Genomic DNA, 19,249 nt, shown 5'->3' with positions numbered 1-19,249 from the left:
CCCCACTTGTGCATCATAGCATTGCATCTGGTGTGACAGGTTCTGTCTAGGTTCCTCCATCCTTGACTAGTTGCTTCTTGGCATCACAGTTCACACCATTGAATGTTACTGATGGTGTGCAGACAAGGGATTTTAGTGTTCCCATAATGATTCTCATTGATTGATTCGTTCACATGGCCATTTTCCTTGTATGGGCACTGTGTTGCCATACTGGGGCACAGTATTCAGCTGTTTCGGTACACTAGTGTCAAAGCTCAGTGGCGTACAGGTTGAAGAGCAAGATTACTAGGACAGATTCTTGGGAAGCCCATTTTTTGTGGTAAATGACTTACTCTGTTTTTTCTAATTGTGATCATGAAGTAATGATTGGTTAACATATTTCCCATATGTGTCATCAGTTCCTTACTTGGGGCTTGCTATTTTAGCTTCAGCAGTATTCTGTTCAGCCACACAGTATCATATGCTGCCAGGAGATCAACAAAGGCCACCAATGACTTTAGTTTCTTCTGGAATCCAGCCTCACTTAGAATGTCAAGGTTAGAACCGTTTCACAGCAACTGTGTTGGCTTCTAAACACAGCCTGATTTGTTGCAGTTACATTATTTACTATTCCTTGAATTTTGTTAAGGAAAAGTCATTCCAGTAGTTTAGAAGCACACATTCAGCAGTGCAATTGGACAGTTACTTTAGTGATCACTGCTGGCTTTCCTGATTTGAAGATTGCTAGTGTATGTGCAATTTTGAACTTTGAGGTACTTTTCCTGTCTCAAGTTTATCATTACAGAACGACTTAAGCCAGGTTCTTCAATGTTCCCCATTGTGTTTTATAAATTCAGCGACTGCACTATCCAGTCCTCTGCTTTCCTCATTTTCAGTGTTTTGATAGCCTCACATATGTCTTTCATTAAATGGATCTGATAAGGTGGTGTTATTATGAAGGTAGCTATTGGTTTCATTAAGTTCATCCTTTATCTTTTCTTTTGTGGTTGAGTCTACAGGGACCTTTTGCAGCTCTTGATTTTATGTGAGTGAGTGAAGTTTAAGCTGGAAGTCAAGTCCATTCGTTTCTGCTTTATTGTTTGGTTTAGCTGTTTTAGTATTTTACCAGTTTCATGGTTTTCAGTCTGTTTGTATTCCACTTCCCAATTATCTGTTGCGTCATCCCAGCAAAGGATGTAATGTGTCCTGAGGCCTTACGGTATATTATGTTTGACTGCACTAATTATGACTCCCACAAATCTCTTATAGTTTTATACTTCTTGGGCTGTCCAGCAAAAGTTGCTGTCAACCTCCCGAGTATATTAATTCCAGTTCACTGTCCCGAAATTCCATCTTGGCTTGTTAATGGAATTAATGATAGGTATCTCAAACCATGTATTGATTATTGTGGGGCAGTACTGGCATCTTGGGAAGTGTTTTAGAGCTTTTCGGTATGATTCAGAGGAAGTGTGTTTGCATCAGTGCACCATCTAGCAGAGTGAAAGTTTCTCATTTCTTTGGCATCATAACTAAGACAGTTTATCTCTGTCAGACCATTCTACTAACTTTCTCTATTTTCATCACTGTTTTTATAACCCCAGGTTGTGTGACAGCTGTTGCAATCACCTAAGTATATATGCAACTGAGGTACAGATGGTGCCACTGGACATTCAGTGCTTTGTAGACTGAAACAGTAGTTAAGCCACTTGACTACAGAGTGATCACTTCGATGCCGCTGATCTCTTGGGGTCTCATTCCCTTAATATTAAGGAGGCTATTTCTTACGTACACAATGTCAGTTTTAAAAACTCCAGAACTTTGTTCACAAAATTTTTCTACACTTACCTTTTACTTGTTGTGCATGGTCTCCTTCGAAATACTTTCTTCCACAATTGATACACTACTACCAATGCCATTTCCCCTTCCAAAGCAGTCTTGATACACCTTTTGTTAGATTGCATGGAGAATATTATCTCATCTGTCATTGTAAATCTTTGCCCTTTCAGTGGGGTTTTCAACTTTGGAAATTAAAAAAGTCTGCAGGAGCCAAGTCTGGAGAGTATGGGGGATGAGGCAGCACCTGTGATTTCATTTCTTGTGCAATAGTCGTGCACCATCACAGATGAAAGTGTGCGTGCGTTATTGTGATGCAAGAGCCATGAATTGTCTCGCCACATTCCAGGTTGTTTTCCTTCTCACATTTTCGGCCAGGCATCGCAACACATCATGATAGTACCATCAATTAACAATTTGCCCTGTGGCATGAATTAATGATGAATTAATACTTCAAAGCTAAAGAAAACAGTCAGCATGTGACATGACCTGACAAGCTTTTTTTGGTCATGGAAGACCTTTCCTGACACCATTGTGAAGACTGAACCTTGGTCTCAACATCATAACTGCAGACTCGTGTCTCGTCACCAGTTATTTGCTCCTTTGCGTGATTCAAAAGCTCTTCACAGATTGTGAGACAAAGGTCTTTCTGATATTGACTCATGAGCCGTGGGACAAACATGGCGGCAACACGATGCAAGTGCCATGTCAGGATTCCACGAAATGATCTAACTGGAATGTTACATTCTTCTGCAACCTCTTGGACAGGCAGTCGTTGATTGACACACACAGTTTCATTGATGTTCCTGACATGAACATCATCGGTAGGTGTCGAAGGGCATCCTGAATGAGGGGGGTCATGTTTAACTTCCATCAACTCATTTTAAACTGTGTGAACCATTCATAATACCAAATATGACTTAAGAACTCATCACTGTAGGCTTCCAGCATCATCTGGTGTGCCTCTGTAAAGATTTTCTTGAGTTTCATGCAAAATTTAATGCAAACGCGTTGCTCCTCCAACTCTGTCATCTTGAAATTTGCCCTTTCTTATGATGGTTGTTGCGATATAGCAGAGATGCTTATTCCATCCTTGATTTTCCATTATTTTATTTTACCCTTTGTTATATCATCTTCATTTAGGTGGGATTCTTGGAGAACTGGGATATTGGTCTTAAGACCAGTGGCCCATTTTCTCATGTACTGACATTTGTCTTTTGGGTGTCCTTCTACATTGATCTGTAAACTGTGGATACTTGGTCCAAAATTGTGTTATCTTTGTTTGGCTCTGAGAAGAGCCATTGTTGCAGTTAGTTATCTAGTGCTTTGTCATGAATAGCCATAAGAAATCTTTGATACAGTATAGCTGCCAGTGGTGTAGACTTTTGCCATCCTGCTTTAACAGTCTTGCCTGGAGTACACAGTCTTGGAGGAGCTCTACACATTGCAACCCATATTTATTGCGAAAAATTTACATAAAAAACACACAAAACATAGCCTGTGTCAAGGATTGTTAAAGTACATAGGCATATAAATTGACCTTTTTTATCGATAGTAAAATTTTTTATTCCATTTGCAAGGCTGTATCTTGCATAAGTAAATTTTCACAGTAGAATGTGACTTTTCTGCTATTTCTGGAACCTGCAACATGATTTGTGTGATGTTTTAAAGCATGTTTATCCTGCTGTAGCTTCTACATTTTATGAAATGGATAAAAAAATATTTTTTTTCTTCTTAGGGTATGAAGTTCATCATCATAACCAATTGGAAGGCGGTTTGTTTAGGCACCAGACCAGTTACACATTTTTCATTTTCTAAGTGTCTTCATTGCATTTCATGTAATCCATTTTACACGTGTGCTGCAATGGAACTGTTTGATTGTTCTGTACAGTCCAGGAGGTCCTTTTGTCAGCATGTTGTTTACATTGGATAGATACACATTTTTAAAGGCACAGTGTTGAAAATAGCATGGTGTAATAGTGTAAGGCACATACAAATGTCAAGAAAAAGGTATCCTGGACTGTATAGAACAACCAAGTACAGTTAAGTGGCAGTGTTCAGTGTGGTATACATTTGTAACACATTCTCAAACTATGTGTTTTTGCCAGTTGCATTATGGGCCACAAACATTCTACCTGTGTTAGCAGCTGCTCCCTATTGTCGAAGCTATAAGTGAAATGCACTTGGAACGTGATGGTAAGACTCTAGTGCCAGTAACAAACATAAAATAATGGGTAGTTTAATCAGAATTTAATATCCTCTTTAATCTGTTTTTATCTTGGTAGATACACCATAATTCTTGCTATGTTTCAGATTATATAAGCTGCAGCAGCTCAGAATGAAACACACTTTAAAATACCAGGCAAATTTTGTTGCAGTTTCCAGAAATAGTATAAATGACATGTAGTACTTTGAATATATATGCTTAGGCAAGACTGCATAAGGAGGCTTTGGGTGCTGTGTATTTGATTATGCTACATTAGACAAAAATCACATACGTAATTACAAAATTTAAATATGGAAAACCTGTGTGAATTCAGTTCAGTTGCATTGTATTTTTAGTTATTAGTGCAATACTGCTGTGGTAACAGACCACAGGTGCCCCTAAAACTAGAAATAAATGTACAGGGTGTATCAAAAAGAATCATCTGATTTGGCACATCTATATTTCTGAAACTAATAAACACATGCAATGAATTTTCTTTTTGATGAAAGGAAAACTCACCTTTTCATGGGTGTTCGGTATACCCCCCTTGAGATGCACAGCATATGTCAGTGTGGTATTCAAATTGTTCCCACACTGTGGTGAGCTTGTCTTGAGTTACACCTTCCACAGGTGCTGTTACGTGATGTCGTAGTTCATTCATTGCTGTTGATAATGGAGGCACTTAAGAGTATTTTATAACTCCCACAAGAAATAATCGCGAACAGTCAGATCCGGTGACTTTGGAAACCAGTAATGTAAGGCTGAATCATTTGATCCAGTGTGACTGATCAATCGTTCAGTAATACCTTGATTTAAAAATTTCCCTGCTTCTAGATTCTAGTGTGACAGTACACCATCTTGTTTGTAAATGAGGTTGTTCGAATCAGTTTCCAACTGTGAGAAAAGAAAGTTTTTCAAGCATATCGAGATACGTACTTCCTGTAACAGTGTTCTTGGCAAAGAAAAATGGACTAGCATCTTTTCCCATGAAACTGCACAAAACATTACTCCACTTGTTGTTTGTCACCTGCACAAAGAGTTTACAGTAGCTGAATTTTGTATGGGATCATGTATAAAAGTCGACGCAACACTTGCCAGACAGACATCGGGGGCATGTTGAGCTGCACAGTGAATGGAATTCTTTGGACTCCTTGTGAAACTATGGTGGATGTATTCGATGTCAGTGTTGGACACTCGGGGATAGCCCGGAGATTTGCTTTTACACAAGCAACCTGTTTCATGGAGTTGTTCATGTCATCATTTAATGATCTGTGCTATAGGAGGATCCACAGCATACCTAGTACGAAAGTCACGCTGAACAGTTATTTATTACTGACCCGCACTGCACAAAACGTAGAACACAAAACGCTTTCTGTTGTCTCGACACCATTTTTACTAGAAGTGAAATGGGAGCACACTGCTGCTGCTACCTAGCAGTGACCGTGTAAAACTCAAGAGGTTGCTCTTTCCAACAGTACGTTGTTCACGAACATATTTCAAATAGTGTAATAGTTATGATTTTTTAAAATAAGTTCATTCTTTTTGATACACCCTATATCATCGGTGGCATCCATAGGTACTGCAACTTGCATTAACAAGACAGAAGATATGGTACAATGCTGCCACTGTACTTAGGGGACCAGTGTATTAAGAAGTGTTTTACAGGAAATCTAAAATGTCAAAGTACATTGTATAGGCAGTTTCTTCTTTCCTCCCCATACATCACAGTACGTGCTAATCAGAGCAGATACTGGTTATGTGATATGCGTAATTGATATTGTTATATATAAAAACAAAGATGAGGTGACTTACCGAACAAAAGCGCTGGCAGGTCGATAGACACACAAACAAACACACACACAAAAAATTCAAGCTTTCGCAACAAACTGTTGCCTCATCTTTCCTGATGAGGCAACAGTTTGTTGCGAAAGCTTGAATTTTTTGTGTGTATGTTTGTGTTTGTTTGTGTGTCTATCGACCTGCCAGCGCTTTTGTTCGGTAAGTCACCTCATCTTTGTTTTTATATATAATTTTTCCCACGTGGAATGTTTCCTTCCATTATATTGATATTGTTATTATAGAGTGCAGGCAGTTCACAAGAAACTAAAACAGTGTGCATGACAAAAGTGACTATTACCACTCCCAGTAATTGTTGCAAGATCTATACATTCCATGACCAGTTTCTATTATTTGGCCACTGGCAAATAAGACACAAGTGTAAAATATTACTAACATGCTATGGCAAATATCTAAATTCCTTCTTTCATAAGTACTTAATTTTCTAAAGTAGTGGTATTTGAATTACTTTTAATTAACTTTTATAAAATCAGATTGACGTATAATTAAATAATTTTTTTTACAGGAACTGCAAAGAGAAACAAATTCCGACAGTAAAGGGATGAGCTGCATATTATATTAAATTTCTGCCCAGAATACTGATTTTGACAAGTCTCAATTTTTTTGTTTGCAGTTATAACCACTGGCAATGGGTCTGCTCATGCCCACAATGGAACTATGTCAAGAGTAATCCGGACAATAATCCAAGATGAAGGCTTCCTAGGACTGTACCGTGGAATAACACCCAACTTTTTGAAAGTGGCACCTGCCGTCAGTATTAGCTATGTTGTTTATGAAAGAGTTCGTCAGGCACTAGGAGTGAACATGACGTGATGCCATCTTGCTTTAGGAATTGTTTATTTAAAATTTACAGGAGTCCTAAAGACCACATGGTCCTGACTGTTGATAGATCCGTCATAATTTATTTGTGGTTGTAACTGAAAAACTACAGTTACAGTTAATCTGTGATTCTGAGTATTTCTCAAATTTTGTGAAAGTGATAGTTCTTTTTTAATAATGTTTACAAGACATTTGTCATTATTTGTATATGATGTATGAGTTCTGTGTATGTGTAATTTTCTTGTGTCCGGATAAATACCTTTCTTAAAAAGTCTTTGCCAAAAAAGGTGTTTTCCGTGTGTGTGTGTGTGTGTGTGTGTGTGTGGGCGCATGTGTAGTAAGACATACAATTCTGTAACAGAAATGTTGTTTAATGATTAATCAGTATTGAGTTTTCTGGGAATTAACTTAAAATTTGAGAAGCCCATTCATCTTTAGGGAATCCAGTACAATTGCCAGACTAATATTACTCTTAAAATTGCATTTTCTCCATAAATGATTCAAGAGACTAAATACATCTTGATTGAAACTCTAAAGAATGGTCTAGATCCAGACTATACTTTCTAGAGCTATTACTTACTGATGGTTGAGGTATGTGTCAGGTAATTGACACACTATACTCTGAATCTCATCATGTTACTTTGTTTTGTGCATGTTCTGTTAAATTATATACATTCCGTTTGTCTGTGCCTGTCAGGATTTATTTTACTGTATTACTGCTGCTGTGTCAGTAAATTGTTTTCAGCAGTACTCTTTTTTTTTTTCTTCACTAAGTCTTAGTAAATTGCTGTATCAGTATTTACAACACACGAAAATTGTTGGGTTAAAAAATATGCAGAAGCATTTTGGTTTATGTGTCATTGCTGCTCCATATGAAAGAGCAACAAAATATTGCAAATAGGAAATCGATAATTTTATATTGGAACCGTGCTATCCATTATTTTTGTGAAATTTTTGGTGTATTTGTGCATGTGAGAGAAAAGGACACATTGGATGACATTCATCAAATAATGCATTTATGAAGTGAAAAATTTGTGTTACTTGTTAAGACATTATTTAAAATTGTTGAATGACAGACTTAAAAAAGACACAGCATTGGCATAAATAAAATTCCCATACTGTACTGTAGAAATTATAACTATTAATTGACCAGAAGTGACAAAGAAGTGGTTGACGAGCAATCTCGGGCTTTTAGAAACAAAACATTATCAAATGTGAGAGAAGAGAGGAAATGGTGGCAAAGGTGCAAGTGATACCTTTTTTTTCAAAATAGAAAAAAGATAGGAACAAATTTTGGGTCAGGGGCTAATTGCAGAATTCAAAATATTAAATGGTTGGTTAAACAATGACAGCTTAGAAAATGACAGCGTCATTGTAGGTAAACTAGGAAATAGAAATCAAACGAATAAATGTTTGTGTAGGAAGAACCAAGCAAAAAATTAAAACAATAAACTACTTTGAAAAATAAGGTTAAAAACCCAAGTAAAAAATTGAAGAGGGGCAATGAAACAAGAGTAGGTCAGAGATAAAAGGAATAAGCCAATGGTAATTATGTGTTGATGGGTATAGACATTATGAAAAGATCTGGAGGTGTAGAGAAGGAACAAGAGACCCAGCAGGAATAAATTACCATGGGATCATCTGAGATTATCAGCAAGTGCCAAGTTTGCTTTGGAGTAATCAAATCAATCTACTGAATATTTTATTGCATTTGGCATGACTTGCTGAATAAATTAGGGAGAAGTTCCTGCTTTTAATGTCACAAAGCAGTTTGCAACTGGCTACTGTTTTTTCACAGTATACAGTATTGATTTGCACTCATTATTTTGAGTGTACTTTATATATATAAAGTAACACTGCTGTTTCAGTATATGCTCACTGTACTTGTGTCTTTTAGTTGTCTTGTGCATCACAGTAATGCAGATATGCAGAGATACTCATCTCAGGGGAAGACGTAATTCCTTCAAGTGTTCTGAAGTGCCCAGCACTGACATGATCAAAACAAAGTAATACCAGAGTGTCCATGTGAGTGGTAAAATAATAATTTAATTTAGCTTACACTGTAGACTTCAAACTACATGAACCGTTTGGTTTCTTTGCTTCAGAATCGCGCAGTGCCAAATAGTTGATACAGCATTGCTTGGTTCAGACCGTCTTCCTATGCTTAATGTAGGTTGGGTTCTAGCTAGTTTTCCTCTCCCTGTTACTAATTAAGCTCGAATTTCAACATACGTTATGACTACAGTCTCTGCCAGCTTGTTGCTTAGGCACTCTAATTCCTGGAGCATTTGTTCTGTCAGTAGTTCTTGTTTACATTCTGTAATATGCCCCTTACGGACCCAAAATTAGATCTGTCCATTTTGATAAGTCTTGTCTTAACTAGGTACCTCATTTTCAGAGAAGAAAAAGTATGGGCATTTTATTAATGCTAATACATAATAATTTTGTTAATGACTCTGAAAACATTTCTTGACAATGGGCATCATGAGAAAGCTATATGCATTTTGTTTATCCCAGAAAACATGTAATGGATGTACTGCTGAAATTTATTGAGACTTGTTATACATGACATGTACATTCCTAACAAAAGAAATTGTTTGTGAATATAAAAATGCATTTCTGACTTTTTAATTGTCTAACAAAGTCATGTTTTATGAATCTGTGATGTAAATTCAAGATCATTTTGCAATAAAATAACCTTGTAATATATACATAAAAGGCAGTTTTGTTTAGCTTGTACATGAGAATGTTTGTAGTGTCTCTTGTCTGCAGAATGTGAAAGTGTTGAGTTTCAATTTCTGCTTCAGAAAGAGGCTACATAAATGTGTGAAATATTTAAAACTTATTGTACTGGAAAATCCTTCATGGAATATAAATAATGGAAGCAGTAACTATAACAAGTCACCCTGTAGATGAAGCACTGAGTTTTCAGTAGGCAAATAAACAAGACAGAATATTAGTGAGCTTCAAGAAAAATCTTTCTTCATAATGTGCTCTCTCTCTCTCTCTCTCTCTCTCAACAGGTTGACATGGAGACATGATAGAAACAAGTTATGTTTGGATGTATCTACAATCAAAGTGAGAATAAAGGTGTCAGATTTGTTCATGTAGAAATGCAGCAGACTGTCCAACATGTCTGCAAAGTGTGGTGTACCTCTCACAGCTATTAGCACAGTGGAAGAACAGTGGTTGTGAAAAGACCCTGACCATTGGGGACCAGAGATGAGAATCACATTTTGTCAATGACATTGTTTCAAACCCAACTGGAATTATTGCTGTCAGTGAACACAGGTCCATCTCGCAAGTTTCTGAGTGAATATTGTGAAAGGAACTGCAAGCAATGGACATTTTGATTTGGGATTCCTAGCAAAGCACTATTGCTCTCTGTGGCACTTAAAGCTGCGTGTTGTCAGATACAGAGAAACTAAACAATCTCGCGTCCATCGGCCGTCGTAATTTAATATATTATTATTGTTATTATTTTTTGATTGTTGCCGACTTACGTGGTGGGCCTTAATAAAAATGGTATTTAAGTTGAACAATGTAATAAACTTTTCATATTAATTTCCTCGGCTAGTCAGTTCACTTTAAAGCAAGAAATCTTTAGTTATTAATTAAAATTGCAGCCCACACACGCGCGAGAGTATTTTTCTTACCTCCGTTAACCATTGTATTGTAGTCGGAGTCCTGGCTCTGGCTCTCGGCTATGATACTGAAAATAAGAATCTTAAAGCTAAGTATTTGCTGCAACGTCGGGCGGCTGTGGAGAAAAATTAATATTATGTTAATAGCGGGCGAGTATTTCGCTTCTGCTAATTTCATAAGTTAATATCGCCACGTAATGGCGTCGTTGACTGCATCGGCCGCTGCGATTGTTGAACTGTAAATTGTTTGGATGTAGGTTAATTCAAGGAAGGCGGACATGAAATCGGGATCACCTCTTACAAATTAAAAGTTCACAATAATATTAAATCAGTATATTATATGCTTAACTCATACAAATATGCTTACATTTGCCAGCACTCGCAAGATGTCCGTCTGTACATCATCAAGACAAGTGAAGAAGTGAAATGGACTAAAAAAATTAACAAAAGAGCGTATCTTGTTGTCTCTTTAGATCATTTTGTCATAAATTATTTCTTTGCATTGCATTTCATGGCATTTCACGACAGAGAAATTATTGTTTTACGGCTAGATGATAAAAATATATTATTCAATTTTTAAGTCTTTTCGTAATATAGCACTGGGGACGCTATAACAGTAACTACCAGAAGGCATTTAGTGTGTCATCTGACAAGTCATTATTTTGTCTGTTGTCAAGTGATGCACTGATAACCCAGTGAGCCGTTTAACACTCGGTGTGGAGTTTGTAGTTCAGGCCGGAGGTGGTTCTGTGATATTTTTGTGGCCATTTTTTTTGTAGCATAACTTCAGCTAAGGATGTAGAGGCTTTTCTCACTAGGGGGAAGATAGATACTGCCTACAGGAAAATTAAAGAGACCTTTGGAGGGAAGAGAACCACTTGTATGAATATCAAGAGCTCAGATGGCAACCCAGTTCTAAGCAAAGGGAAGGCAGAAAGGTGGAAGGAGTATATAGAGGGTTTATAAAAGGGCGATGTACTTGAGGACAATATTATGGAAGTGGAAGAGGATGTAAATGAAGATGAAATGGGAGATAAGATACTGCGTGAAGAGTTTGACAGAGCACTGAAAGACCTGAGTCGAAACAAGGCTCCGGGAGTAAACAACATTCCATTAGAACTACTGATGGCCTTGGGAGAGCCAGTCATGACAAAACCCTACAATCTGGTGAGCAAGATGTATGGGACAGGCGAAATACCCACGGAGTTCAAGAAGAATATAATAATTCCAATCCCAAAGAAAGCAGGTGTTGACAGATGTGAAAATTACCGAACTATCAGTTTAATAAGTCACAGCTGCAAAATACTAACGCGAACTCTTTACAGACGGATGGAAAAACTGGTTGAAGCGGACCTCGGGGAAGATCAGTTTGGATTCCGTAGAAATGTTGGAACACATGAGGCAATACTAACCTTACGACTTATCTTAGAAGAAAGATTAAGAAAAGGCAAACCTACGTTTCTAGCATTTGTAGACTTAGAAAAAGCTTTTGACAACGTTAACTGGAATACTCTCTTTCAAATTCTGAAGGTGGCAGGGGTAAAATACAGGGAGCGAAAGGCTATTTACAATTTGTACAGAAACCAGATGGCAGTTATAAGAGTCGAGGGGCATGAAAGGGAAGCAGTGGTTGGGAAAGGAGTGAGACAGGGTTGTAGCCTCTCCCCGATGTTATTCAATCTGTATATTGAGCAGGCAGTAAGGGAAACAAAAGAAAAATTCGGGGTAGGTATTAAAATTCATGGAGAAGAAATAAAAACTTTGAGGTTCGCCGATGACATTGTAATTCTGTCAGAGACAGCAAAAGACTTGGAAGAGCAGTTGAACGGAATGGACAGTGTCTTGAAAGGAGGATATAAGATGAACATCAACAAAAGCAAAACGAGGATAATGGAATGTAGTCAAATTAAATCGGGTGATGCTGAGGGGATTAGATTAGGAAATGAGACACTTAAAGTAGTAAAGGAGTTTTGCTATTTAGGGAGCAAAGTAACTGACGATGGTCGAAGTAGAGAGGATATAAAATGTAGACTGGCAATGGCAAGGAAATCGTTTATGAAGAAGAGAAATTTGTTAACATCGAGTATAGATTGAATTGTCAGGAAGTCGTTTCTGAAAGTATTTGTATGGAGTGTAGCCATGTATGGATGTGAAACATGGACGATAACCAGTTTGGACAAGAAGAGAATAGAAGCTTTCGAAATGTGGTGCTACAGAAGAATGCTGAAGATAAGGTGGGTAGATCACGTAACTAATGAGGAGGTATTGAATAGGATTGGGGAGAAGAGGAGTTTATGGCACAACTTGACTAGAAGAAGGGATCGGTTGGTAGGACATGTTTTGAGGCATCAAGGGATCACAAATTTAGCATTGGAGGGCAGCGTGGAGGGTAAAAATCGCAGAGGGAGACCAAGAGATCAATACACTAAGCAGATTCAGAAGGATGTAGGTAGCAGTAGGTACTGGGAGATGAAGCTTGCACAGGATAGAGTAGCATGGAGAGCTGCATCAAACCAGTCTCAGGACTGAAGACAACAACAACAACAACAACAACAACTTGGGCTCACTCATTCAGAGTACTGTGAACAGGATTCAGGATGTTTTACCTTGACATTTTCAGTGAACAAGCGTTTCCTTTCTTCTGTATGATGAATATACTATGAGCACTTCCATCTTCAAAGATGACAATAGCCCTGTTTCACAGGGCTGCACCCAAACAATTTTTTAAGTCTGTGGGATCCATCAATGAATAGTTTCACCTGATATGTCATACTTGAAGCTTGGGAGAGCCAGTCCTGACAAAACTCTACCATCTGGTGAGCAAGATGTATGAGACAGGCGAAATACCCTCAGACTTCAAGAAGAATATAATAATTCCAATCCCAAAGAAAGCAGGTGTTGACAGATGTGAAAATTACCCAACTATCAGTTTAATAAGTAACAGTTGCAAAATACTAACGCAAATTCTTTACAGACGAATGGAAAAACTGGTAGAAGCCGACCTCGGGGAAGATCAGTTTGGATTCCATAGAAATGTCTGAACACGTGAGGCAATACTGACGCTACGACTTATCTTAGAAGAAAGATTAAGGAAAGGCAAGCCTACGTTTCTAGAATTTGTAGACTTAGAGAAAACTTTTGACAATGTTGATTGGAATACTCTCTTTCAAATTCTGAAGGTGGCAGGGGTAAAATACAGGGAGCGAAAGGCTGTTTACAATTTGTACAGAAAGCAGATGGCAGTTATAAGAGTCGAGGGACATGAAAGGGAAGCAGTGGTTGGGAAGGGAGTGAGACAGGGTTGTAGCCTCTCCCCGATGTTATTCAGTCTGTATATTGAGCAACCAATAAAGGAAACAAAAGAAAAGTTTGGAGTAGGTATTAAAATCCATGGAGAAGAAATAAAAACTTTGAAGTTGGCCAATGACATTGTAATTCTGTCAGAGACAGCAAAGGACTTGGAAGAGCAGTTGAACGGAATGGACAGTGTCTTGAAAGGAGGGTATAAGATGAACATCAACAAAAGCAAAACAAGGATAATGAAATGTAGTTGAATTAAGTCGGGTGATGCCGAGGAATTAGATTCGGAAATGAGACACTTAAGGTAGTAAAGGAGTTTTGCTATTTGGGGAGCAAAATAACTGATGATGGTCGAAATAGAGAAGATATAAAATGTAGACTGGCAATGGCAAGGAAAGCGTTTCTGAAGAAGAGAAATTTGTTAACATCGAGTATAGATTGAAGTGTCAGGAAGTCGTTTCTGAAAGTATTTGTATGGAGTGTAACCATGTATGGAAGTGAAACATGGACGATAAATAGTTTAGACAAGAAGAGAATAGAAGCTTTCGAAATGTGATGCTACAGAAGAATGCTGAAGATTAGATGGGTAGATCACATAACTAATGAGGAGGTATTGAATAGAATTGGGAAGAAGAGGAGCTTGTGGCACAACTTGACTAGAAGAAGGGATCAGTTGGTAGGACATGTTCTGAGACATCGAGAGATCACCAATTTAGTATTGGAGGGTAGTGTGGAGGGTAAAAATCGTAGAAGGAGACAAAGAGATGTATACACTAAGCAGATTCAGAAGGATGTAGGCTGCAGTATGCACTGGGAGATGAAGAAACTTGCACACGATAGAGTAGCAAGGAGAGCTGCATCAAACCAGTCTCAGGACTGAAGACCACAACAGCAACAGCAACAACAACACTGTCATGTCTCTTGGGGTGACTAATTTTTTATGTGATGCGTTTCCTTATAGACCTATACATCTGCACTGCTACATTTTATTGACAGATTACTTTGTGCCAGCATTGCAGCTCGACATGAAATACTCATAATGATGTTAACAAATGGTTATGGCCCATATGATGCATGTTCCAACAGATCCTAAGAATTGCCTTTAACACAGAATTACATGGTAAGTGGCAAACAAAGTGGGGAATAGATCCATAGAAAAAGCGAGGGGCAGTCATCAGTTTGAAACAATGTCAACCACCAAGACTTGCACATGTTCAATTTATCAAATGCTGTTATAAAGCATGAAGAGATTTTATTAATCATTTGTCTTCAGAATTTCGTATTTTATGAGGGCTTTTCTTTCACAAATATTCACCTGCACTTGTAATCATTTGCATATGTTTTGTTTCAAAATAATGCTTAATAATATGTAAAGGTCTCTCTATATTTCAATGTTAGCAAACTATTTTCACAAAATAACCTATTGTGATAAAAAGTCAAAGCAAATTATCATCTTTATCTGGCTCAAGGGATTGTCTGGTCTAGTGGCCGTCAAACTTTTTCATTCAAGAACCAATACCGTTGTTATGGATGCCATGCAAGCACCATATGTACAAATATTATTACTAGAAAACCTACATAAAATCCTATGCTATGAGCAGCCAATACAATAGCTGCACCATGGGCTCAATAAGTTGACCCCCCAGCTCCCAATGTCAGTACCATTTGTTACACTGCGCGTTGACTGTTCCGTTTTATATTGCTGCCACTTCAAGTGAACCAGAAGTTGTAAGACTGTAATTGCCTGATGAAGTGTTTTTGTGTTGTCTGTATAAGCGAATGATGAATTGTTTAGTACCGGTAATTGTACATGCATTTAAGTACGTTATACGATCACAAATGTGAAACCATTTATAAAATAAAAAAATTAATGAAATATTAATTATTGAATATGTATGATAGTGATTGGTTGTAATTAATATTTGCTTATCTGGAACGTGGACGTTTAATTATTTGGTATCAGACGCTTGACAATGGCTTTTTTGTAAATGTAATGTTATTCGTGGTTGACCGTGAAATGTAACTCAAGTAATCGGACTTCGTATTTAAATCATTTCCAAAGACTGCTGCGGTAGGTGCAGACTCAAAATCTCAATATTAGAATAATTTGCCAGCCATGTCAATACGTCGTACAGAGGTGGCTGTCTACTAAACATACAAAAGTTTACACAGTTAGTTAAATCAGATATATTCAACGAATAAGACTACAGTTAAATAATTCAACTTACTTTCATTAATATAGAATCTTTACAGAGTCGGGTGCCTAGTGAGATTGCAACTCGCAATGTTCTTATATAACATCAAATATGGTGGTGTGCTAGTTAATAAAATATACATGCTTCCCGTGCCAGCTATTGTACAAGACCTACTTCATCTTAATCAAACATAAGAGTATCGTAATTGTATTTTGTTTTGTCAGCGACTTACCACTGCAGTTCTGTGCCATAGGCTTTATTTATTTGTCAGAGATTAATTATGTAATTAAGACTTCATGCTTCCGAGGAAACTCGCGCACGGCATGCAAATGTGCCTTTATACCTTGTGACATCCTCTAACCCTACAATGGCCCTGCGCAACTTAAACCTTTGCTCCTGGCACAGGTGGTCAGCTTAATGTACCCATGGCTGAATTCACCAACTCAATTAAAATTAAGCACATCTAAAAATACTTGTAAGTATTTCTGTTTGTTACTAAGCAGGAAAACCACACACTTAAGAAGCTCTTAGGATTTGTTGACGTTTTTGGATTTGGCTGTTAGTTGCTAGATGCAATTACACTGATGTGACACAAGTCGTGGGAGACCTCCTAATATCGTGTTGGACCTCTTTTTGTGTGGCATAGTATAGTAACTCCACGTCGCATGGTCTCAAAAAGTCTTTGAAAGCCCCCTGCAGAAATACTGAGCCATACTGCCTGTATAGCTTGGAGCGATGCAAGGGACACCAAATTTGTCATAAAAGTCCATGAATTACTCAACTGATAGTATTTTTCAGTACGGGTATTTTGTTCATTCCAAGCAAGCTTCAGTTCATGACGTCATTGTCCCGACATGAGTTGACAGTAATCTGAATACATTTTAGCAGAGTAGTAGTTTCTTTCACGGCATAAAATTGTATTGATTATGAAATACAAGTTCTTGAAGTTATTTAGAATAGGAAATGTTTAATTAGTAATTGGGAAATGTAATAAGGTTTATCTGAACACTTCTATCATACATCATTACTTCACATTAACTGGACAGATTATTTGTCAGAAACGAATTCACCCACAACAGATTGCCCCATACCACTACTAAACTTTTATCGTGACTCTTCACAAGAGATCTCAGGAAGGCGGGATCAAGAAACAAGAAAAGAAGAGACATCGGTATAAATTGTCCTTCATAGCGAAAGTGTTACCTGTGCAGGATTTTGTGTGTGAACTGACGTCTTGATTATGTTCTATAAATCTTCAATGGGATTCATGTTAGGTGATCTGGGTAGTCAAATAATTTGCTCAAACTGTCCAGAATGTTCTTCAATTGGGAACAATTGTGGTCTGGTGACATGGCACACCGTCTCCATAAAAATTCCATTGTTGTTTGGGAACATGTAGTTTGTGGATGGCTGCAAATAGTCTCCAAGTAGTCGAACATAGCCATTTCCAGTCAACGATTACTTCAGTTAAACCAGAGGACCCATTCCATTCCGTGTTTACACAGTCCATACCATTATGAAGCCATCACCAGCCTGCTCTGTGCCTTGTTGACAACTTAGGTTTATAGCTTCATGGGATGCCTGCCATACTCAAACCCTACCATCAGCTCTTACCAGCTGAAATTGAGACTCATCTGACCAGGCCTTGATTTTCTAGTCATCTAGGGTCCAACTGATATGAAGACAAGCCCAATGACGTGTTTTTAGCAAAGACATTCACGTCAATCATCTGCTGCCGCAGCCTGTTAACACCAAATTTTGCCACACTGTCATAATGGATACATTTTTCGTACATCCCACATCAACCTCTGCAGTTATTTCATGCAGTGTTGTTTGACTGTTAGCACTGACAGCGCTATGCAAACACTGCTGCTCTGTCATTAAGTGAAGGCTGTTGACCACTGCGTTGTCTGTGGTGAGAGGTAAGGAGTGATATTTCATATTCTCAGCACACCCTTGACACTGTGGACCTCGGAATATTGAATTCTCTAAGGGTTTCTGAAATGGGATTTCCCTACCAGTCTGCATTCAAAGCCTATTAAATCCCATTGAGCAGTTACAATCATGCTGGAAGCCTTTACACATGGTTAACCTGAGCAGAAATGACAGCTCCGCCAATGCACTACCCTTTTATACCTTTTTTCTGTGATACTACTGCCATCTGTATTTTGCATATTGCCATCCCAAGACTTTTGTCACCACAGTGTATTTATGATACATGTTTGAGAACTGTGGGCTGCATGAATACTCAATTTGGGCCACATGTGGCCCTTGTGCCGCACTTTGATAACCACTGGTCTTGTCTCACTTATAATTGCTGCAGATGTATCTTTAAAATTGTAATTCCCAGAGCTGGTACCATTTTCACTGGTGGCCATGGCCCTGGCTATTGCTCAGTGATAAAAGTTCTACCAAATCCCAAGAACCACACCCACCTAAAATCTGTAGGAACATTCTATCACATTGGTGACCATATCCGCATACTATAACTTTACGCTTAGGCGTTCTTTGCACTAAAATCCATGGACCTAGATGTGGAATACTACATTGCTAAATATCCTGACAACAGAAATGTCAAGTTTAAAGTCTTCAGGAGTCAGCATATGGTATTCTGGGATATTCAATACTGTGTTGCTCCATCCCATGCACTGTAACATTCTTAGATCCTTCTTGACATGCAACCCACAAGATGATTCAGACATTGCTATTCAAGCTTTTCACATTCTTTAATGGCAGCCTTCCTTGTGTTATACAGTGTGTGAACAGAGTTTCTGCAGTGACACATTAAAGTTTAAATTGGTCCCAAGAAGTGTGATGTGTTTGGGCATTATTACCTTGATAGACAAACCTATTGCCTAAATGTTGATTGAAGGCTGGACCCTAGGGTAGATGATCCTGCCCCAATACTCCACAACCCACAAATTACTCTTGATGCTGTTGAGAAGCATTCGATGTTCATGTGATATTAGCCCAAACACCTTCCTGTTGCAGCCAAGGGACTGCCTGCTTGTGACTTGGGTTGGTACTTGGCCACCTCCACATTGTTGTGATGATCATCGGCCATCAGACCAATGCTTTACTTGTTAATGGGGAGAATTAAAGCTATTGATCCAAGTGCCACTCCAAGAGTTCCTTTGCTTGCCATCTTCAAGCACCCCAGTGAATGGTTGTCTAAAAGGCAAATTGATCATGTGGATATGTGGGTACTGTCTGAGTCAATTCACATTCCAGTAGCGCCAAAAGATAGTGTACAACACTGTTGCAGCCTCCTTGTAGCACTCAAGAGTCATAATTGTATATGTGCCCAAATTTCTTGTGTTCATTACATGAGATTTACTAAGAACAAATTTATTGATTTTTGTTTAATCAGAAATAAGATGCTGCCTTAAAACATTTTTAGGACAATCTTCATCTTT

At 38.1% G+C, this 19,249-nt stretch overlaps 1 protein-coding gene across 1 annotated transcript in view; it reads left to right on the top strand.

Annotated features, from left to right (window-relative positions):
• The window catches only part of LOC124612665 (calcium-binding mitochondrial carrier protein SCaMC-2), a 243,834-nt gene extending 234,177 nt beyond the window's left edge, over positions 1 to 9,657 (top strand). Inside the window, exon 9 of the mRNA XM_047140989.1 lies at positions 6,489 to 9,657. Coding sequence (XP_046996945.1) covers positions 6,489 to 6,688 — 200 coding nt within the window. The 3' untranslated portion in view covers positions 6,689 to 9,657. The remainder of the gene's footprint in view (positions 1 to 6,488) is intronic.
• The last annotated feature ends 9,592 nt before the right edge of the window (positions 9,658 to 19,249 follow it).

The sequence above is a fragment of the Schistocerca americana genome, chromosome 4 (assembly GCF_021461395.2).
Source record: "Schistocerca americana isolate TAMUIC-IGC-003095 chromosome 4, iqSchAmer2.1, whole genome shotgun sequence".
Lineage (NCBI taxonomy): Eukaryota > Metazoa > Arthropoda > Insecta > Orthoptera > Acrididae > Schistocerca > Schistocerca americana.
The sequence above is the reverse complement of the archived record's forward strand: the minus strand, read 5'-3'. Positions and strand labels throughout refer to the sequence as shown.